This window comes from Rattus rattus, chromosome 11 (genome assembly GCF_011064425.1).
Source record: "Rattus rattus isolate New Zealand chromosome 11, Rrattus_CSIRO_v1, whole genome shotgun sequence".
In the NCBI taxonomy this organism is placed as follows: domain Eukaryota; kingdom Metazoa; phylum Chordata; class Mammalia; order Rodentia; family Muridae; genus Rattus; species Rattus rattus.
The window spans coordinates 599,864-623,116 of record NC_046164.1 but is presented as its reverse complement, the minus strand read 5'-3'; the positions used below and the strand labels follow the sequence as shown (position 1 = coordinate 623,116).

The following is a 23,253-nucleotide window of genomic DNA, read 5'->3' as shown; positions in this document are numbered from 1 at the left end:
GTAGGAAAAACATTTCATATAACACTTTATTGTTGTTATTATTATTATTAATTACTAATATTATTATTATACTATGTCATTGCAAGGTAACATGGTTAAACCAACTGACATTGATTATTTAAGATAAACACTAGAAAAAAAGTTTTATATTTCTCCCCTACTCAACAAATATTTATTTCCTTAAAAATAATTTCTTAGGAGGGTATTGTGGTGTATACCTGTAATCCCAGCATTCAGGAGACAGAGGCAGGCAGACCTCTGAGGTTGAGATCCAGGATAGCCAGGGCTACATAGAGAAACACTGTCTCAAACAAATAAATTAATGATAATAGCAACAATAATAACTTGTAGCACATTCTTAACCTGATTTTATTTATTTTAAAGAAAAGAAAGCTGACATTCATTTCCAAACCCCAAATTTTATCTCCATGATGGTTAATACCATGTTCCATTAAGGACGATTAAGCCGATAGTTAAAATTAGCTGTACAGCATCTCCTTTACCTCATTCTGTAGCTTTCTGGGACAGCTCCATAGGAAGCTCCAGGCGGGGCTTAGAACTTTTTATGACTACAGCTTTCCACATGTCCACATCCTGCTACAATTTTCTCTTTAATATTTTATGGCTGCTTAACTGACATTATTAGATAAACAGAACATGCACTTAATATTTAATATTTATGTAGTTCAATATTTTAATATCAAAGAGAAGTGCAAGTGATAGTTCGTATATTAAACAAGTTGCCACACTAGAAGATGAGGCAACGTTGCCTTTCACTGATGTAACCTCTGAAGCACTGAGTAAGGTGACAGGACGACGGTCCAGTAATAGACTAGATGCGTCTGCCAAACTTCAGAGACAAATGCAGCGGCTGTCTCTTGCAAGCTTTGGAGAAAACAAACAAGCAAACAAACCAATTGTGTTAAAAAAAAAAAAAAAAAAAGCTTCAAGCTTCATATACTAAAAAGCAAGCACTTTAATGAAATGCCTCATAAAATTGAAGTACTTTATAATGCTCACAACCTTAACGGGCCATTTAAGGATATGATTCCTATTTGTTTTTAAATAATAACAAATTCCCACACAAAAACACTGAATTGTTTAGGGATGAGACATGCCAAGCACTCAACCTAAATTATAATTGCTTAAAGCAAAGTTTCAAATCGTGTGGAAGAAAAAGAAAGAAAAAATGGAAGCAACAAACACCACATACACAGATGCTGACCCTGACTCACCGCCAAGGCTTTTACAGACCAGCAGCAGGGTGTGCCCCAGCGCCCGCCCGTGAGCAGCTGGCTAAAACTGAAGTGTAGATTGACTCAGTAGAACACATATTTTCATGAGCCTTGAACTTGAGACAAGGAATGGCTTCACTGAGTCATGATGTAAGTGACTGAACAAACCCCACCTTCCTCTTTTCTGATAAACCTCTAAAGACATTTGAAAGAAAATATGGTTATCAAAGGCGTGTTTTCTTAGCTAAGAACCAATTTTCAGCTTTGACAAATCTATTTTTATCACATCTTAAACCATGTCAGGTATGCCTTAACCATCTGCATTTTGTGGGCAATAAGAATTGTTAGATAGGCAATTCTCAAGGTAGCTAGCAATTTATCTTTTAAATAAAATATATTACTCCTTAAAATGTTTTTCATAAACCTCTCAAACTTACCAAGGACTTCCCTACATCCCTAGGAATAACCATTAACATAGGGTGGGTATTGTGGTGGTCTCGAGGCCTTGAGGAATTGTGGGTTATTGACGTCTTCACTAAACTCCTCAAGTATTTGGAGTTCTGAGTCCTCGCATTTTCTTTATGTTATTCCTCTTTTCATCCTTCAGTGTCAACAAGAGTTCTTACTATCATGTCTGTTTTCTCTATGTTCTCCCCTAAGTGCTTTCTGTTTTCGCTCCATTTCTTTTCAATAACTTACAATGGCTTATATACAAAAATTAGAAAATCAAATAACCACTAAGTGAAAGCGATTCAGACCATTTACTGATTACAGAAACTTCAGCATATTAGGTTTTTTTTTTTTTGTTTTTTTGTTTTTTTCCGGAGCTGGGGACCGAACCCAGGGCCTTCTGCTTGCTAGGCAAGCGCGCTCTACCACTGAGCTAAATCCCCAACCCTCATATTGGGGTTTTTTAACTCCTGCAGACTCCTTTTTTCCAGATTCCTGAGTTCACCACATTGAAGGTGTAAGTTTCCCAAAAGTTATAGCTAACTATACCCATTAGCCTGTGGCTTCCAGCCATTAAAAATGTATTTAAAAAATAATATTTCTTTGTATACTTTTTAAATGTAGTTTTTAGTTTAGAGTTTGAGATACTTAAAAGTGAATAATGTAATTATGTCCTAAACACTGCCCATCATAAATATTAATCAGATAGTCTCTAGTTAAAGGTGGCTGTGATCAATAGGACCCATAAGATAAACTACACCGAAATGTGCACAAAATAGTATTATGGATATATTTATAGAACATTGCATAATGTTATTATATAGTAATAAAATGACACAACATGAAAGCTGTCCTCTGACCCTGCATGTGACACCCACACATAAAACCTATCGCCTGTGAAAACAGCTCCTGATTTACTTAACATTGACTTTTAGATCCTCATCAGCGATCGTCAGTAGGCCAGGTGTGTACTCTGACAAACTAGCCCACATCCAGCTGAGGAATAGCAAATGACACATAATGTGTAACTCCGGGGCAATTCTCAGTCAGAATGGAAACAAAGGAGAGCTGTTATTGAGGCTAGATATGCAGTCAGGTGACCAGCCAAAGTGTGGAGTGAGTGGAACATTCTGGTTCTGTTCAAGCAATAACCCAGTCCCACACTCTGCTCCTTTGTTTTCAATACTGACCAGTCACATTACAACTGTGTGTGCACTACAATATCATGAATAAGGAGAAAACTTTTGCATCGTAAAATAATATCTGGTTTAACAAATCCATATATACTTACAGTTTTACAGTTTTCAGAAATCCACCGGTTGGGCATTTTAAAATGACCCTAAGAGAGTATGGCTGAATATGTCTACATAGCAAGCCCAGGAAACGCATCTAAAAAGGAGAAGTAACCAGGTTATTTCAAATTTGGACCCATGTAATGTAACAGGTTTACCTAAATAGCATTAAAGTTTATGTTCTATATAATTAATATTATGAATGAGCCTGCTACTACTGAAAAAAAAAAAAGCTATTCCTTGTTCTTAGACTTTTACGATTTGTTTCAGATTTTTTTTCTCCCAAGGAAAAAAGTTTACCAGAAATCGGATTGTAAAGGAGTCTTGCTTTTATAAATCTTTAGCTATTGTTTATTTGCTTGCTTGCTTTATTGAGGTAGATCTCTCTATGCAGTCCTCTTAGCTTGGAACTCACTATGCACAGGCCAGGATTAAAGAGTATAAGGGTAGAGTGAGTTCCTCCTCCTCTTCCTCCTCCTCCTCTTCCTCTTCCTCCTCTTCCTCCTCTTCCTCCTCCTCCTCCTCCTCCTCTTCCTCCTCTTCCTCCTCTTCTTCCTCTTCCTCTCTTCTTCCTCCTCTTCTTCCTCTTCCTCCTCTTCCTCCTCCTCCTCTTCCTCCTCTTCCTCCTCCTCCTCCTCCTCCTCCTCCTCTTCCTCCTCTTCCTCTCCTCCTCCCCCTCTTCCTCCTCCTCTTCCTCCTCCTCTTCCTCTTCTTCCTCCTCCTTCTCCCTCCCCTTCCCCTCCCCTTTCCTTTACCCTTCCTCCTCTCTCCCCCTCCTTGTTCTTTTGAGACATAATATCACTATGTAATTTTGGCTAACCTGGAGCTCATTTCATATACCAGGCTAGCCTGAAACTCACAGTAATCCACCATCCTCTGTTATCTCAGTGTTAGATTTTAAAGGGGGGGGGCACCACCAAACCCAGGACAGGAGCCCTTCAGCCCATCCAAACCTGCTTCTCATACTTCCCAACCACGAACAGTAGAGATGAAGGTTTTGCAGGACTAATCAGAGAATGCGTTTCAAATCTAATGTTCAACCTCCAACTCTATCATACCTTTATTTCTCTGGCTTTAAAACATTCCTCAACTCCTTCTCAAAAGAATACTTTGTCAGCTGTTCAAATCCTCCCTTTTTGCTTAATATTTGTTGGTGCATTCAATTCTCTACAAGTCAGGAAAAAAAAAAACCAAACAGGAAAAGAAACAGAGCTAGACATTCTTTTTAAAGGAATTGTGAATTTTTTAATTATGAATTTTTTGTTTCACTGAGGATAAATCCATGTCTGTACTTTGATAACTTAAGCCCTTGGAGAAGACCAATGCATGTTTGCTGGGCTGTCTGGGTTTTTAATTTTCTTGTCCTATGAACTGGTCTGGCCTCACCTCTACTCCTCCCTCAGCCATGGAGTGTAGGAATGACAGCTATGAGCCACCACTCTCAGGATCCTTTGATCCACATCTTCCTTGGCAGAGATGAAGCCATTGTGTTTTATGACTTCCTCAACATAGTCCACTATAAACAGAGTCTCTTAGGTTACAGTGCTGAATTCGTGATTATGAGGTCAAGCCACAAAACTTCCAGCCTCTGAGAGTGAGTCAGGGGACTTAAAAGGCAGGAAATGCCGACAGACACCGCTGCGACTCAGTCTGAAAGAAAAATGACTTAAGTCATTTCTCAAGTCACTGTAGCTGGCCTTCTGCAAGTAGAAGTTATAATAACTATTCCCTGTTGAGCTATGGGACAGCACAACCTTTAAGAAGCAAACTACTGGCCTACTACATTTTTTCCTTTGGCAAGGAATACATTAACAAAGAAAACCTCAAGAAAAGAAGAAACATAAGAATACTGTGAAATTTTAAAACTATCAATTAAGATTAGAACAATTGTCCAGAGCATTTAAAAGTTTGTTTCTAAAATTTTTAATATGATTTTATATGTTACCAAGCATCAAAAATTCAAGACTATAGATACCATGCCAAACAAAACAACAGTCTCTAGAAAATAGCATTGAAGGTTATATGAAACTATGGCAGAAGACTTCTCCTCACCTAGGTGTGGTCCCCTTTCTTCTCCAGCCCAGCTGACTGCTAAGTGCCTTAGCCTTTCATTTAGACAGATCAGCTTCTGGTGAAGGATTCTTTTGTCTTCCTGATTTATTTTGCAACCAAATGTAAAATGGTAAGTGTGATTGACATGGAGTTTGGATACTTCTTCCTTGATTTATAGAAATCAAGGACATAAAATGAATCAACGTAAACATTTATAATGTTTACTCCATCATACAGTTCATAATGCCTTTTTGAACTCTTTAAGCAGAAATGGCTAGTGAAGTGACAGTTTCATAAATATGAAATGTGAAGGGTAACTCACTTTTTTCTCGCTCATCATACTTTTCCCACATCAATTGAGCACATCTGAAATTCTGTCCACAAATGGGATGCATCACAAACTATCTGTTATAAATGATTCCTTTCCAAATCTATCCAGGAATGTGAGGAAAATTTTAAACTGTGTCTTATTGCCAAAGTAAATCCTTTTGATCCAAACTAAATGGGCAGTGGAATGGCAAAAGATTGGACCATTGCACACAAAGAATATAAATTTCAAAGTATAATAAAAATGAACTTAACACAAATACAAGTGCCAAACTAAACCAAAACTACTACCTGACCCAGCTGCTCCACTCATGAACACACATATAAGTGACCCTGAGTTAGCACATCCATAGGTATTACACACAATAGCCAAGACCAGCCTAGATATCTATCGACAGATGACTAAAGAAAATGCGATACCTACATAAAAGGGAATTTTGTTCCTCTGTAAAGAAGAATGACATTATAACAGTTTCAAGAAAATAGACAGACTATAGAGTATTGTGTTAAATGAAACAAGCCAAACTCAGAGAGGCAAATATATTTTTTCTCATTTGTGGACCTTGATGGAAAGCGTGTGTGTGTGTGTGTGTGTGTGTGTGTGTGTGTGTATTTGTGTGTGTGTGTGTGTGTGTGTGTGTGTGTGTGTGTGTGTGTGAGATATGCACTCACTGAACATCAAGGCAAATTATAAAAGAGAAGAAAGAGGTCTAAAGGAATGATGGGATAGGAACCAGAGAGAGTACTGGAGTATGTGTCAAGAAAGTAGAAGCAGGACTGGAGAGATGGCTCAGTGGTTAAGAGCACTGACTGCTCTTCCAGAGGTCCTGAGTTCAATTCCCAGCAACCACATGGTGGCTCATAACCATCTGTAATGAGATCTGATGCCCTCTTCTGGTGTGTCTGAGGACAGCTACAGCGTACTTATATATAATAAATAAATCTTAAAAAAAAATAAAAGAAAAAAAGAAAGAAAGTAGAAGCATGGCCTATGTTGGAAAGAAAAGAGGGCAGTCAGACAGGGAGAGGTAGAATAGAACATTGAGAGAGAACAAGAACAACGTGTAACAATGTGTATGAAAATATCACAGTGAAACCAATGTCTTCATATCTTAACCAAACAAATTAATTTCGACTTTAAAAGTGCACTAAAAGCAACATTATCTTAGTAGGATTATTGTTAGGGTGCCTTCTAGGATCTGATGGAAGGTTACCACTTCTCGTACATTTTAGGGCATTTCCAAAGGAAAATTGCTTTGCAGATTATGAGGAACTTTAGTGTTTTTAGAAGCATCAATGTTTTATTTTTCTCTATGTTAGTTCATGAACAAAACTGGCAGTTAAAATTGATGAAGTGTTTACAAGTTATTTCCGAAACGATGTGAGTACAACTCATTTTAAAAAACGAAATGTGTTTAATGAATGCAAATAATTTTGTTTTCTTGACTTTTAGACATTGCAATGCCAATAGCAGAAGATCTTCTCAACACGTGTAAGTTTATCAATAATATTATTTTCCATCAAATCTACAGCCTTAGCAGGCCCGGAAGACTCACAGTTGAGGTGTCACAAGGAGCTTGGTTTTAGAAATGTGCGTGTTACTGTAGTTATCCTTAAACTGGCTGATATCATAGATTTAAAGTGGTGCATTGTTACATGCCATAACAGCAGAGGGGACCTGGGGACAAGCCGCAGTGATCAAGAACTTAGAATCGGATCTGCCAAATCCTAAAAGGGAGGATTAGCATGCGTTCCTTAACTTCCCAAAGCCTTACTTCCAAATTAGCATGAAGAGAAAATAAGGTGATATAAACAAATTACCTACCAGAGTACACACACTGAAAGCACTCAGCATATTTGTATTTTCTGTTGACATGTAGGAGTCCCAGGCCTAGGAACTCTCTCTGGAACTCTGACCCTCACAACGACTATGTGCAGAAAGCTATGTGCTTTATATGCAAACCATTTCTTCCTTGCTAAGCATGGCATTGTTTTCACCCCCACCTCCACCCCATTATTTGTCTTAGGAAATACAATCCGATCCCCGAGGTGTCTGGAACTCTCAGCAAAATGTCAAGGATAGCATTGCATTTGTCTGGAACTAGGGTTGGGGAGGCTGGATTAGAGCAGTCACCCTCTAGAGCGAGGTAACACTGACCCAGTGTGCTCTCACCACCCCTTAGTCCTTGCTTAGTTATTTAGGGGGAACTGGGACAAAATTTAAACACACAGCTCTTTAGGTTTTCTTTTTTGTAGATTTTTGATTAAACAACTCCCAAGCAACTTAATAAAGCAATCAAAAGAATTATTCCGATGAAACCTTCAGTGTCTGTAAATTGAAAAGATACAACCTGGGAAGGTTGTCAGGTTCATAGATGTCAGGACAGGTGTACGAGCAGGGCTGATAAAAGATATCTACTCCCAACTGAACACTAAGACCTTTTCATATCGGAATTTGGATCGACCAGTCTAGGGTTCTGATTACATTTCTAATAAAAAGCAGAGGGTATGCAGAAAAAAATACATTTAAAGAATAGATAACCAGGGTGTGACTCATTGAAGTGTATTAAAATACAGTAGAAGTAGAATGGTAGGAGGGCAGTAAAAGCCCCGTAGGTTCCGTTATATCTGAAAATATCAGCCAGCCACCTTCATTATGTTCTTTAAATCTTTGAAATTTTCCATCCGCTCTCTTTGGCTATAATAAAGCTACAGTGTGCCACGAAGAACTTGAGCAGAGGTAATAACAAGGTAAGGCTGTAGAGGTGGTAGCTTAAAGTTTAATACACAGTAACCACAAGAAAATGGGATCTGCAGATGGAAGACGATGGATGGAAAGATACTATGAGTGAGGTCAGAAACAGTGAAACCCCTGGCTCCTCGCGGAGACACCTATCCCACAGAGACGGATCTCTGTTGTTATATCCCTCTGGAGGAAGTTGAGTAAATGCCAGCTTCCTTTAGGAGTCGCCCAAAACGAAAGGAGGATAGGGAGGAACCATTATCCCCCTGGGTCCTGGATTAACTGCTTTATCCTCTGTAGAACCAACAATGAGGGAGTAGAATGAAAAAGAGAAGGGAGTGACATCCCATGAGTCAACGCGAGGGTACTCATTAGACAGAGCAGCCAGGAGTGACTCAAGGAAGCTGCCTTAAGCTGAGGTTAGAGATGCGACTACAAAGTAAGTGTTAGAAGCAGTGGGCAAACCGAAAGGCTTTGGAAACTCAGGAGCTTTAGAAGCATATACGACTCCCGTGTGTTTCTCATATGTTCTTTAAACATACCAGTTGTGAAGCAACTGACCAGTTAATATTTCTAACTCAAATATTCTTTTTTTTTTCTTTTTTTTTTTTTTATTGAGTATTTCTTATATACATTTCGAGTGTTATTCCCTTTCTGGGCAAACATCCCCTTAATCCCTCCCCCTCCCATTCTTTATGGGTGTTCCCCTCCGCATCCTCTCCCCATTGCCGCCCTCCCCCCAACAATCACATTCACTGGGGGTTCAGTCCTGGCAGGACCAAGGGCTTCCCTTTCCCCTGGTGCTCTTCCTTGGATATTCATTGCTACCTATGAGGTTGGAGCCCAGGGTCAGTCCATTTTTACAGTCTTTAGGTAGTGGCTTAGTCCCTGGAAGCTCTGTTGTTGTGGCATTGTTGTTCATATGGGGTCTCAAGCCCCTCCAAGCTCTTCCAGTTCTTTCTCTGATTCCTTCAACGGGGGTCCTATTCTCAGTTCAGTGGTTTGCTGCTGGCAATCCCCTCTGTGTTTGCTGTATTCTGGCTGTGTCTCTCAGGAGAGATCTACATCCGGCTCCTGTCGGCCTGCACTTCTTTGCTTCATCCATCTTGTCTAATTGGATGGCTGTATATGTATGGGCCACATGTGGGGCAGGCTCTGAATGGGTGTTCCTTCTGTGTCTGTTTTAATCTTTGCCTCTCTATTCCCTGCCCAGGGTATTCTTGTTCCCCTTTTAAAGAAGGAGTGAAACATTCACATCAAATATTCTTATTCTTGATTCAAGTAAACGCTGTTGTCTAAGGTGTCTTTTTCTTAACTCTAGGGACACAGAAGCCAACAAATTCTTTGTTGCACTGGCCCTTGGGTTTACAAAGGGGAATTAGAAATACCCTGGCCTTCGTCCACTGAATATCCGGAGGCATCCCCCCAAGCGCCTACCCATGTTTGATAATCAAAAATGTCCTACTGCCTTAGGCTATGCCTTGAATTTTTACAGTTTGTTTCATTCTCCAGATAAAGTAGTATTTTTATTTCACATTTTACAGGCTTCATTTGTAGAAGTGTTTACTGAATTCCTTTTATGTAATGTTTTTTATGGTGAGTTCTGAATATTTTTATGAAAAAAAACATAATTTCTAATCTTTCACGATATTTACCAATGAGATGGTAATCTGAGGAAAAGATGGCAAATTTTAAGGACAAATCCATCACTTTGGTTGGTAGAAAGTTAAGGTAGTCAAAGGAACCAGAATCACTTTAATGAATGACGAACTTGTATTATTACTACATTGCTTTGAAGACATCAGAGTCTGGCTGTTTCTTTGTTCCTAAACTGAAAATCATGGACAGTTCTACTCCCCAGAAGCATATGACTTCGGAAGTTCTGGCCACCTCCAGTCATTTCTTTTGTCTGCGTACTGTGAATCAGAACTTTGACTCATTCTGTGCCATACAATCATATCCACTCACATTTTTCATATGAATATTTTCATGGCATTCATTGCTATCTAGCCATCACTAAAGTTAAAAGCCACATATGTCCTTGAACAATTTAGTCAATTGGTCTCTTCTAAAAGCAAACCTATAATTCTACCTACCTCATGCATCGGGTTGCAATAAGACAAGACAGACGAAGAGTACATGTAATGGCTTGTAGGCACAGAAGACTAAGACGGCAATGTACTTGGAGTACATCTTCAGGAAATCCTATCAGCAGGAAATCTATTTTAATTTCTCCCGGACAGTGAGAGTTTTCTTAGTTACTAGTTAACAGGGACATGTTTTGGGTCATTTAGTATGAGCGAACTCAATACTGACGAACTCTTCTTTGAACAGGTTGTGGACGACGCACAATTACTCCCGGAGGCCACAAAGTAGCAGGAGGCGAGGATGCTGAGGAGGGAGAGTGGCCCTGGCAAGCCAGCCTTCAACAGAACAATGTCCACCGATGCGGAGCCACTCTGATCAGTAACTCCTGGCTGATCACGGCTGCTCACTGTTTCGTACGGTGAGATATGAACTGGGGAGGTCTCAAGGGCGCTCAAGTACTAAACATCTAATAATACCTCTCTACTTAGTGTGATCACGCAACTACGTCCCCAACTGTTCAATACTCCGGTGAGGTACACCCTCATAATTGCTCACTCGTTTGTCACTAAAATAGTAAGTAAGTCATCTCATAGAATTTTGTCAAAAGGAGAAATGCTGACATTTTGGACTAGACATAATGGTTTGTTGTGGAAAGCTGGCCTGTGCACTGTAGAACGCAAGGAAGAACCCCTGCCCTTACCCACCCATAGCATCTCAATATTAACAACTACAGTACCTACAAAACATTGGCAAAGGTGAGTTGGCGACATGGGCTCAATGACAGGTGGCTTCAAGCTTGCTGTACAGCTTGAACTGTCCACAAACTTGCAAACCTCCTGCCTCTGCTTACTAGTGTTGTGATTGCAGGTGTCACCTACTGCACCCAGATGAAATGGTGACGGTTGTCCCAACCCCACCGTCCTCCTCCCTTTTCTCAGTACTAGGGATTGAACCCAGGGTCAAGTGCATGCCAGGCCAGCATTCGTCCACTGTGCTGGATAAACTTCATCTCTAACTTGGTCAGCTCTACTGAAAGCCATCCTTGCATATTGTAACAGTTCAGTAGAAAGTTTGGAAATGTTCCAACAGGACTACTTCTCACAGCATAGCATACAAAACACTGAATAACAAAGTCCAAAGACACCAGTATTTTATCTGTTGTTTACAATGGCTAAAAGATATGATTTAAACGACATACTTCCTATAAATTCTTTGTGTTCACGTCTCCGCTTACATTTTATTAAATCTTATCATTTATGTTGTTCTTTATCTTTTAAATCTCCCTCAGTATTTTCTATTTGAGCCAAGAAATAAAATGAACTTTCTATGAATTGTCTTTTCTATTTAATTATCTTTAAGTCGAAGCCTCACTACCCATACCTCAAAATGGCCTTGAATTTACTATGTAGCCCAGAATGATCTCAAAACCACCATTCTCCTGCCTCCATTTCTCAAACACTATACTCACTTGCCCAGCTATTATTTATCGTTTTAGTCATATTTAATAGAATAACTCAAAATGTGCACAAACAACATTGTTTTTATTTCTTCATTTATATATAGCTTTTCTGGGGGGTGCGGGGGCTGGGGGGGTGAAGCTTTCCATAGTGGTGTACACCTTTAATCACAACATAAAGTCAGAAGGCAGAGGCAGATAGATCACTCAGTTTTGGGCCAACCTGGTCTACATAGCAAGTTCAGACCAATAAGAAATGCACCATGATGCATTCTCGCTCTCTCGCTCTCGCTCTCACTCTCGCTCTCGCTCTCGCTCTCCCCTCTCTCTCTCTCTAAAAAAAGAAAAAGAAAAAAAGTACTATAGAAGTTCAAATTATTCAATTAATTTTAAAATGTTAAGACTAATTTTTAGCTCTAGCATACAGGAGTTTTAATAAATAAATCTATTTCCTTTAGGTCTGCAAATCCCAAAGACTGGAAAGTTAGCTTTGGGCTTCTTCTAAGTAAACCGCAAGCACAACGGGCTGTGAAGAGTATTGTAATCCATGAGAACTACAGCTACCCTGCGCACAATAATGACATAGCTGTTGTGCGTCTGTCTTCGCCAGTATTATACGAAAGCAACATCCGAAGGGTTTGTCTACCAGAAGCTACTCAGAAGTTCCCACCCAACTCAGACGTAGTGGTCACTGGATGGGGCACGTTAAAGTCAGACGGTAAGTTCCTGACATCTTCCCATTAAAAAGAAACACATTAGGAATTACAACTAAATCTGAAAATACTTCCTCTCTAGTTCATTCACATTGGTATAATGTGTATGCAGTGGACTGGCTATTGTGCTGAGTGTCATTTATTTAGAAACTATAATTTCATACAGGTGTTTGCCAATGGTAGCTCTCAGAGGTTGCGGGGGGGGAGTTGTTTCTTTTCATTTGGATACATAATTTTCTCTGTGTCATTCATTCACTCAATAAATATTTATATTCCATCAAGGAGACAATATTTGAGCAAAGCCCACTTATTAAATACATTCCATGACCTTAATCCCATAGAAAGTCAGGATCAAAATACACCCAAAGCACATTTTTTTTTTAATTAACTTGAGTATTTCTTCTTTACATTTCGAATGTTATTCCCTTTCCCGGTTTCCAGGCAAACATCCCCCTAATCCCTCCCCCTCTCCTTCTTGGCTGTTCCCCTCCCCCCCCCCCCCCCATTCCCCCCCCCCCCCCACAGCTTTATTTTTCTGGGGTTTTGTCTTTTGCGGGACCCAGGGCTTCCCTTCCCACTGGTGCTCTTACTAGGATATTCCTTGCTACCTATGAGGCTGGAGCCCAGGGACAGGCCATGTATAGTCTTTAGGTAGTGGCTTAGTCCCTGGAAGCTCTAGTTGCTTGGCATTGTTGTTCATAAGGGGTCTCGAGCCCCTTCAAGCTCTTCCAGTTCTTTCTCTGATTCCTTCAACGGGGGTCCTATTCTCAGTTCAGTGGTTTGCTGCTGGCATTCCCCTCTGTATTTGCTGTATTCTGGCTGTGTCTCTCAGGAGAGATCTACATCCGGCTCCTGTCTGCCTGCACTTCTTTGCTTCATCCATCTTGTCTAATTTGGTGGCAGTATATGTATGGGCCACATGTGGGACAGGCTCTGAATGGGTGTTCCTTCTGTGTCTGTTTTAATCTTTGCCTCTCTATTCCCTGCCAAGGCTATTCTTGTTCCCCTTTTAAAGAAGGAGTGAAGCATTCGAATTTTGGTCATCCCTCTTGAGTTTCATGTGTTCTGTGCATCTAGGGTAATTCAAGCATTTGGGCTAATAGCCACTTATCAATGAGTGCATACCATGTGTGTTTTTCTGTGATTGGGTTACCTCACTCAGGATGATATTTTCCAGTTCCAACCATTTGTCTATGAATTTAATAAAGTCATTGTTTTTGATAGCTGAGTAATATTCCATTGTGTAGATGTACCACATTTTCTGTATCCATTCCTCTGTTGAAGGGCATCTGGGTTCTTTCCAGCTCCTGGCTATTATAAATAAGGCTGCTATGAACATAGTGGAGCACGTGTCTTTTTTATATGTTGGGGCATCTTTTGGGTATATGCCCAAGAGAGGTATAGCTGGATCCTCAGGTAGTTCAATGTCCAATTTTCTGAGGAACCTCCAGACTGATCTCCAGAATGGTTTTACCAGTCTGCAATCCCACCAACAATGGAGGAGTGTTCCTCTTTCTCCACATCCTTGCCAGCATTTGTTGTTACCTGAGTTTTTGATCTTAGCCATTCTCACTGGTGTGAGGTGAAATCTCAGGGTTGTTTTGATTTGCATTTCCCTGATGACTAAAGATGTTGAACATTTCTTTAGGTGTTTCTCAGCCATTCGGCATTCCTCAGCTGTGAATTCTTTGTTTAGCTCTGAACCCCATTTTTTAATAGGGTTATTTGTCTCCCTGCGGTCTAACTTCTTGAGTTCTTTGTATATTTTGGATATAAGGCCTCTATCTGTTGTAGGATTGGTAAAGATCTTTTCCCAATCTGTTGGTTGCCGTTTTGTCCTAACCACAGTGTCCTTTGCCTTACAGAAGCTTTGCAGTTTTATGAGATCCCATTTGTCGATTCTTGATCTTAGAGCATAAGCCATTGGTGTTTTGTTCAGGAAATTTTTTCCAGTGCCCATGTGTTCGAGATGCTGCCCTAGTTTTTCTTCTATTAGTTTGAGTGTATCTGGTTTGATGTGGAGGTCCTTGATACACTTGGACTTAAGCTTTGTACAGGGTGATAAGCATGGATCAATCTGCATTCTTCTACATGTTGACCTCCAGTTGAACCAGCACCTTTTGCTGAAAATGCTATCTTTTTTTTCCATTGAATGGTTTTGGCTCCTTTGTCAAAAATCAGGTGCCCATAGGTGTGTGGGTTCATTTCTGGGTCTTCAATTCTGTTCCATTGGTCTATCTGTCTGTCTCTGTACCAATACCATGCAGTTTTTATCACTATTGCTCTGTAATATTGCTTGAGTTCAGGGATAGTGATTCCCCCTGAAGTCCTTTTATTGTTGAGAATAGTTTTAGCTATCCTTGGTTTTTTGTTATTCCAGATGAATTTGCAAATTGTTCTGTCTAACTCTTTGAAGAATTGGATTGGTATTTTGATGGGGATTGCATTGAATCTGTAGATTGCTTTTGGTAAAATGGCCATTTTTACTATATTAATCCTGCCAATCCATGAGCATGGGAGATCTGTCCATCTTCTGAGGTCTTCTTCAATTTCTTTCTTCCGAGTCTTGAAGTTCTTATTGTACAGATCTTTTACTTGCTTGGTTAAAGTCACACCGAAGTACTTTATATTGTTTGGGTCTATTATGAAGGGTGTCGTTTCCCTAATTTCTTTCTTGGCTTGTTTCTCTTTTGTGTAGAGGAAGGCTACTGATTTATTTGAGTTAATTTTATACCCAGCCACTTTGCTGAAGTTGTTTATCAGCTTTAGTAGTTCTCTGGTGGAACTTTTGGGATCACTTAAATATACTATCATATCATTTGCAAATAGTGATATTTTGACTTCTTCATTACCAATCTGTATCCCCTTGATTTCCTTTTGTTGTCTGATTGCTCTGGCTAGAACTTCAAGAACTATATTGAATAAGTAGGGAGAGAGTGGTCAGCCTTTTCTAGTCCCTGATTTTAGTGGGATTGCTTCAAGTTTCTCTCCATTTAGCTTAATGTTAGTAACTGGTTTGCTGTATATGGCTTTTACTATATTTAGGTATGGGCCTTGGATTCCTATTCTTTCCAGGACTTTTATCATGAAGGGGTGTTGAATTTTGTCAAATGCTTTCTCAGCATCTAATGAAATGATCATGTGGTTTTGTTCTTTCAGTTTGTTTATATAATGGATCACGTTGATGGTTTTCCGTATATTAAACCATCCCTGCATGCCTGGGATGAAGCCTACTTGATCATGGTGGATGATTGTTTTGATGTGCTCTTGGATTGGGTTTGCCAGAATTTTATTGAGTATTTTTTTTGCGTCAATATTCATAAGGAAATTGGTCTGAAGTTTCTCTTTCTTTGTTGGGTCTTTGTGTGGTTTAGGTATAAAGAGTAATTGTGGCTTCATAGAAGGAATTCGGTAGTGCTCCATCTGTTTCAATTTTGTGGAATAGTTTGGATAGTATTGGTATGAGGTCTTCTATGAAGGTCTGATAGAATTCTGCACTAAACCCGTCTGGACCTGGGCTCTTTTTAGTTGGGTGATCTTTAATGACTGCTTCTGTTTCCTTAGGAGTTATGGGGTTGTTTAATTGGTTTATCTGTTCCTGATTTAACTTCGGTACCTGGTATCTGCCTAGGAAGTTGTCCATTTCCTGCAGATTTTCAAGTTTTGTTGAATATAGGCTTTTATAGTAAGATCTGATGATTTTTTGAATTTCCTCTGAATCTGTCTCCCTTTTCATTTCTGATTTTGTTAATTTGGAAACACTCTCTGTGTCCTCTCGTTAGTCTGGCTAAGGGTTTATCTATCTTGTTGATTTTCTCAAAGAACCAACTTTTGGTTCTGTTGATTCTTTCTATGGTCCTTTTTGTTTCTACCTGGCTGATTTCAGCTCTGAGTTTGATTATTTCCTGTCTTCTACTCCTCCTGGGTGTATTTGCTTCTTGTTGTTCTAGAGCTTTTAGGTGTGCTGTCAAGCTGCTGACATATGCTCTTTCCTGTTTCTTTCTGCAGGCACTCAGAGCTATGAGTTTTCCTCTTAGCACAGCTTTCATTGTGTCCCATAAGTCTGGTGTGATTCTGATAGGTCTGCCTTTATATGTTACTTGACCTTTTTCCCTTACTGCTTTTAATATTCTTTCTTTATTTTGTGCATTTGGTGTTTTGACTATTATGTGTCGAGAGTTGTTTCTTTTCTGGTCCAATCTATTTGGAGTTCTGTAGGCTTCTTGTATGCCTATGGGTATCTCTTTTTTTGGTTAGGGAAGTTTTCTTCTATGATTTTGTTGAAGATATTTACTGGTCCTTTGAGCTGGGAGTCTTCACTCTCTTCTATACCTATTATCCTTAGGTTTGATCTTCTCATTGAGTCCTGGATTTCCTGTATGTTTTGGACCAGTAGCTTTTTCTGCTTTAAATTATCTTTGACTGTTGAGTCAATGATTTCTATGGAATCTTCTCCTCCTGAGATTCTCTCTTCTATCTCTTGTATTCTGTTGGTGATGCTAGTATCTACGGCTCCTTGTCTCTTCCTTTGGTTTTCTATATCCAGGGTTGTTTCCATGTGTTCTTTCTTGATTGCTTCTATTTCCATTTTTAATTCCTTCAATTGTTTGATTGTGTTTTCCTGGAATTCTCTCAGGATTTTTTTGATTCCTCTCTATAGGCTTCTACTTGTTTATTTATGTTTTCCTGGAATTCTTTCAGGGATTTTTGTGATTCCTCTCTGTAGGCTTCTACTTGTTTATTTATGTTTTCCTGTGTTTCTCTAAGGGAGTTCTTCATGTCTTTCTTGAAGTCCTCCAGCATCATGATCTAATATGATTTTGAAACTAGATCTTGCTTTTCTGGTGTGTTTGGATATTCCGTGTTTGCTTTGGTGGGAGAATTGGGCTCCGATGATGCCATGTAGTCTTCGTTTCTGTTGCTTGGGTTCCTGCGCTTGCCTCTCGCCATCAGATTATCTCTAGTGTTACTTTGTTCTGCTATTTTTGACAGTGGCTAGACTGTCCTATAAGCCTGTGTGTTTAGTGCTGTAGACCTGTTTTCCTGTTTTGTTTCAGCCAGTTATGGGGACAGAGTGTTCTACTTTCAGGCGTGTAGTTTTTCCTATCTACAGGTCTTCAGCTGTTCCTGTGGGCCTGTGTCTTGAGTTCACCAGGCAGGTTGCTTGGAGCTGGAAGGTTTGTCTTACCTGTGGTCCCAAGGCTCAAGTTTGCTCGTGGGATGTTGCTTATGAGCTCTCCGCGGCGGCAGCAACCAGGAAGATCTGCACTGCCCTTTCTGGGAGCTTCCATGCACCAGGGTTCCAGATGGCGTTTGGTGTTTTCCTCTGGAGTCAGAGATGTGGGCAGAGTGTAGTATCTTCTGGTTTCCCAGGCGTGTCTGCCTCTCTGAAGGTTTAGCTCTCCCTCCCACAGGATTTGGGTGCAGAGAACTGTTTATCCAGTCGGTCCCTTCAGGTTCTGGCGGTGTCTCAGACGCAGCGAATTTCCTGCTCCTATGCCCTTATCCAAGGGAACCCAGAGGCCATATACAGTTTCCTCTTGGGCCAGGGATGTGGGCAGGGGTGGGCAGTGTTGGTGATCTCTTCCGCTCTGCAGTCTCAGGAGTGCCCACCTGTCTCACGGGTGAGCTCTCTCTCCCATGGGGTTTGGGAGCAGTCCCAAAGCACATTTTTAAAGCAGTAAAATGAAGCTAAATGATTTTAAGATCTATAACCATAGTAGTAAGCTTAGCTAAAACTTTATAAATGACAATGAAATATATACTTCTGACATGTGAATTTTTTTATTTTACTTTCTAAAACATGCATAGCAAATGGAAAACTCTAAAATATTTTTTTAAAACTATCCTATCACATATGATATGCAAGCTAATGATAGGCATGCTTGTTTTTAGAAATATTTTGTAAATATTTCTTGCTTTAAATAAAATGTTTTACATTGCCTGAAAAACACAATTTTAAAATTAAAAACCAATTTTAAACAGAAACTTTATCACGTTTCATAGACACTAATATTTAGTATATAAAATATTAATACACTCTGAAAGGCTTGCAAGATGGCTGGGCAGGTCAAGATGCTTGCCTCCAAGCCTCAGAATCTGTGTTTGATCCGCAGAACCCACTCGTGCTAGAAAGAGAACACTGACACTCAAGGAGTGACTTCTGACCTCCACATCCATGCACACCCATACTTGTGCACATACACACTTTCTCGCACAGTAAATAGATATATGTAAAAAATATGATTTTTAAGTTCTGTTTTTAAATTTACATAATATTCTTTCTTCAGGAGACAGTCCTAATATACTCCAGAAAGGAAGAGTGAAGATTATAGATAATAAGACTTGTAATAGTGGAAAGGCATACGGTGGAGTGATCACACCTGGAATGCTGTGTGCTGGGTTCCTGGAGGGCCGTGTTGACGCTTGCCAGGTAATTCTCTCCAGTCGCTTACATGATTTTCTTTGCTTAGTGGCTTTAGATTTCCAAGGCAGTGTGATTTTCTCAATACTAAAGTCATCTAATTAAAACGGACATTAATATCCGTACAGTACTGATTATAGATCAGCGGTCTTGTTAATGAAGCTGTGTATGGAGCCGTTGCTGGAGTTTTTGGCTGCCTGCTTTGTACTCTCGGCTGGTTGTAGGTTCACACTCACCCAGGAGCTTTCTCAGGTCTGCAGATGAAAGACACACACACATTAGCTCATTTGCAAACTTTCTTAATGGCTTTGTCACTGGTCTCTTGTAAGCCTTCCACAGCTATTGTGCCCTTACCTTTACTCCTAGCCCAACAGCCCTAAATCTTCCCTAAACTTAGTTTCTGGCTACCTTCTGTGAAGCCCATTGGTGTTGCTGCCTCAGACACTTTCAGGCTGTCCTTCCATGGGCCGCTTTCCTTTCCACCTACATTTTGGAAGCTCTCCCATGCAGTTCTGAGTCTGTTCTGTCTTTCTCCCCCAAGTATCTCAATTCTCCTCCCCATCGCCTCTCATAGCCTGTGGGAACATGGAAGTCCTGCCTCTTTCTTTCTGCCCAGATATTAGCTACTGGCATCTTTATTGATAGATCAAAAACCAACTGGAGACAAGGACCTTTGGGGGTCAGTAAACACAGATTCTCCATTTAATCAAAGCATCAGAACCACTCCTTTGCATCAAACTAGGGAGAGACTCAATGAGCACTGAGTAGATGAACCACATCACTGGTGGCTTCAGTTTGACTGGTCTGTGTCCAAGAAACCTTCAACTTACATCAGCCCTCATCATAGAGATTTCACAACCTGGCTCCACCATCCTCATTATTTCATTTATTTAACAATATCTATGCGGAATCCCACATATGAGGCATGGGTTCAAGATCATTGCAATATTCATTTACTTTAGTTATGTTAACCTTCGCAGCACATTTTGGTTTGAAAACCATTTCTGATGAGTAGTTTGGGCAAAAAATCAAGGTAACTCATTTACCTTAACTGACAGAGAGGGTACTTAAAAGGGGACTTTGATCTTATGCCCGATTGCTGAATTCTAAACCCAGAGACTTTTCCTTATTGTTGTGCTTCTAACATTCCTACGCTATTAAGGAGCAATCATCCTGGATTGTCTAGTAGTAGTCTAGACAGGCACAACCAGTGCTAAACCCAGGAAGAACCTTGCTTATTCATCACTCTGTAGACTGGCTCTACTAACCATATATAGGGATGTTGAGATTAGTAAGTGAATCCCTATACTCTAAGAACAGGAAGACACGCAAATATGTATTTATAGCACACAATTGTCCTCTATAATTGCTGGTTTTCATCATTCTAGTTTTCATACTAAATTAAACCTATTCTTGAAGATCATGGAGAGTTCAAACCCCCACTGTACTTAATTGAATAACTAGACTTGGGTCTCTTAACCCACTGCCTAAGAGCTACACTTCAGCAACTGGGTTTACTGCACCCCAGTGACTTCATCTTCTGCTTCCCCCAAACCTATTTTAATGATCTTGAATCACAGAGTAATCTGTCAATTTTTCCAGCTACTAAGCACTAGATGAAGTATTTCCTACTTGTAAACCTAAGGAATTTAATAATATCTGAGTGTATCTTTTCCTGTGCTAGGTCAAATCTTTGCCATGTGCTTTTATTACATATTGCACTATATCCTAACCTCCCTTAGAATGTTACAGTTATATTAATAACTAAAAAATTTGAAGAAATTAAATGAAAACCCCACTGTTTTCCTTTCTTCTTACTCTATTCCTATTTGTACCCATGCTTACCCATGTACCCTCTGGTTCCAGCAAGTTTCTTCTACTATTTAAAACTAATTTCTTGCCTATTTTTTCACTGTCTCCTCCCATCTACACAATTATTTGTACTATCTATTAATGTTAACTTTTCTATTTTTAAACTTCCCCATTCTATTGATTCTTTCTGTATATTATGTAAACATCAAATCAAATCTCTCATTTAAGCCAAATCTTAGAAACTTCTTGTAACTCATATAAATCAATACCAAAAGCACCATGTTCTTCTTTTAAAATGGGGAAATGGCCTAAATAGATATTTTTCAAAAGCAAAAAATACAAATAAGATCTGGAGAAATAGCTCAGTAGGCATCGTACTTACCGTACAAACATGAAGACCTGAATTTGTACTACCCTTCCTCCACTGGGAGCATGGAAGTCTGTATCAATAATCCTAATGCTATAGAGAGAGAGAGAGAAGGATCACTAGCTAGACTGTTAGCTGGACTAGTAAGCTCCAGGTTCATTGAGAAAGCCTGTCACAAAAAAAAAAAGTTGAAGTGATGAAGGGAAACACATAACATCAATTTATGGTCTCCACATACAAACAAATATGCATACACAAAAGCACATGCACACACATAAAAATACAGAAACACATATTTGTATGAAAAGGTGCTCAAAATCAATGATCACAGAAGTGGAAAATTAAAAACACAATGAGATATTGTTTTAAGACTATATTAATTATGACTTAATAACAATAAATTGTCTGCAAAGATATAAAGAAAAGTATACACTAGTAATAGAGATAGAAAATAGTATGGTCATGATGGGGAAAAAAAGTGTAATACTTCTAAAAACAACCAGAAAATGAAAAAGCCTTCACAGAAAGTCAAAGTCAAATACTGCATGATCTTTAGTGAGTCTTTAAAGATCAACTCACTAAAACAGAATATAATGATGTCTGTCAAGTCTGGAGAGATGGTTTAACATTTAAGAGCATGTACTGCTCTTACAGAAGACCTAAGTAAGGTTCATTTCCAGCACCAACATAGAGTAGTTCATAGCTGCCTCTAACTACAGTGTCAGAGGATCTAAGCTCCCTTATGGTCTCCACAGTCTCTGGTATACATAAACATACACGGAAATAGGAATACATCTTTAAAACAAATAATAATAATAATAATAATAATAATAATGGTTATTAAAAGGGGGAGGTGGGAAGATATGGAGTGATAGTATTCAAAACAGGCTACAAATTTAGCTTTAAAAAGATTCTAAGTTGGGGGAATCTAATATATAGCACAATTACTTTATAAAAACATATCATCTATTTGAAATGTGATGAAAGTAGAATCTTGGTATTCTCATACAAGAAAGCAAATATGTGACATAAAAAGTTACTTTCCTAAATATATAGTAGGGGTTGGGATTTAGCTCAGTGGTAGGCGCTTGCCCTATAAACGCATAAGGCCTTGGGTTAGGTCCCCAGCTCGAAGAAAAAAAAAAAAAAAAAAAAAAAAAAAAAAAAAAAAAAAAACCTAAATATATAGTGAAGGAAGGTGAATAGACGCCTCCATGTTTCTTTCGGTATAATAGTAATGTTGGGAAGACTGTTCCTCTATATGGTGATAAAAAGAAATACCTTCAGCAGCTACTTAGTTATAAGTAAGTTGAAACTTTTCATACTAATTTTCTATTATTATATTGCACTAACCAAAGATGTACACTTACATACTGGAGTTTAGCATATAATAATAGAACAAATAAAATACGTTAGGCTAGCATCCTATATTGTTTGTTGTTAACATATATTATTAACTATCTTTTTTATGTCTCCAGGGTGATTCTGGTGGACCATTGGTTAGTGAAGATTCTAAGGGCATCTGGTTCCTTGCTGGTATTGTAAGCTGGGGTGATGAATGTGCACTTCCAAACAAGCCTGGTGTCTACACTCGGGTGACACACTATCGAGACTGGATCTCATCCAAAACTGGTCTCTAGTGTACTTGTTCTCTGTAGATTCAAGCTCAATGGTTACACATCTGTTAAATAAGTTTATAATCCCCAAACCACATTTTCTTAGATATTTCTCCTGGTCTACACATTTAAATATAAAATTTAAAGGCATAAAGGTATTGTATCACGTGAGCACTAGTTATACATGTTTCTAATTGTATAAGCCTTCTTCTGCTGACCAGTTCATGAATTCTCCAGAATCAAGGTGTTTGAGGATGAAGTCTAGTACCTTGTAATAATATCACCCATAAGAGTTACTCAAGAAATATATCTATTTTCTTTCTGGTTTCTGTGTCAAAACTAATTCTTCTAATTCTTCTTCATCTTAAGGGATAGAAATCGAAATGATAACCCCATGGAGTGCATTGATAGACTGCAGTGTTTTTGGACTTGTCATTCTCTCTTTACTGTGAAATTGAAGTCAGAAGGTGGTTCACTTCAACAGTAGCATTGTCCAAGGGCATAATAATTTTGTTTCAATATGTGGCTTTAATTCATGATGCAAATAATGCCACATTGTTTTCCAACTCTTAAAATGTCTCAATAGTACAAATTAGCAACAAGATAAACAATGTAAAAAAATTGTTTTCATGTCACTCTGATTTTGCCCATACAAAACCATTCTAGTGGAGGATACAG

General features: G+C 39.1%; 1 protein-coding gene across 1 annotated transcript in view; it reads left to right on the top strand.

Moving 5' to 3' along the window:
* The window catches only part of LOC116912420 (transmembrane protease serine 11C), a 61,849-nt gene extending 39,250 nt beyond the window's left edge, over positions 1-22,599 (top strand). The window contains exons 6-9 of the mRNA XM_032916486.1: positions 10,434-10,605; positions 12,102-12,361; positions 18,647-18,789; positions 22,438-22,599. Coding sequence (XP_032772377.1) covers positions 10,434-10,605; positions 12,102-12,361; positions 18,647-18,789; positions 22,438-22,599 — 737 coding nt within the window. The remainder of the gene's footprint in view (positions 1-10,433; positions 10,606-12,101; positions 12,362-18,646; positions 18,790-22,437) is intronic.
* The last annotated feature ends 654 nt before the right edge of the window (positions 22,600-23,253 follow it).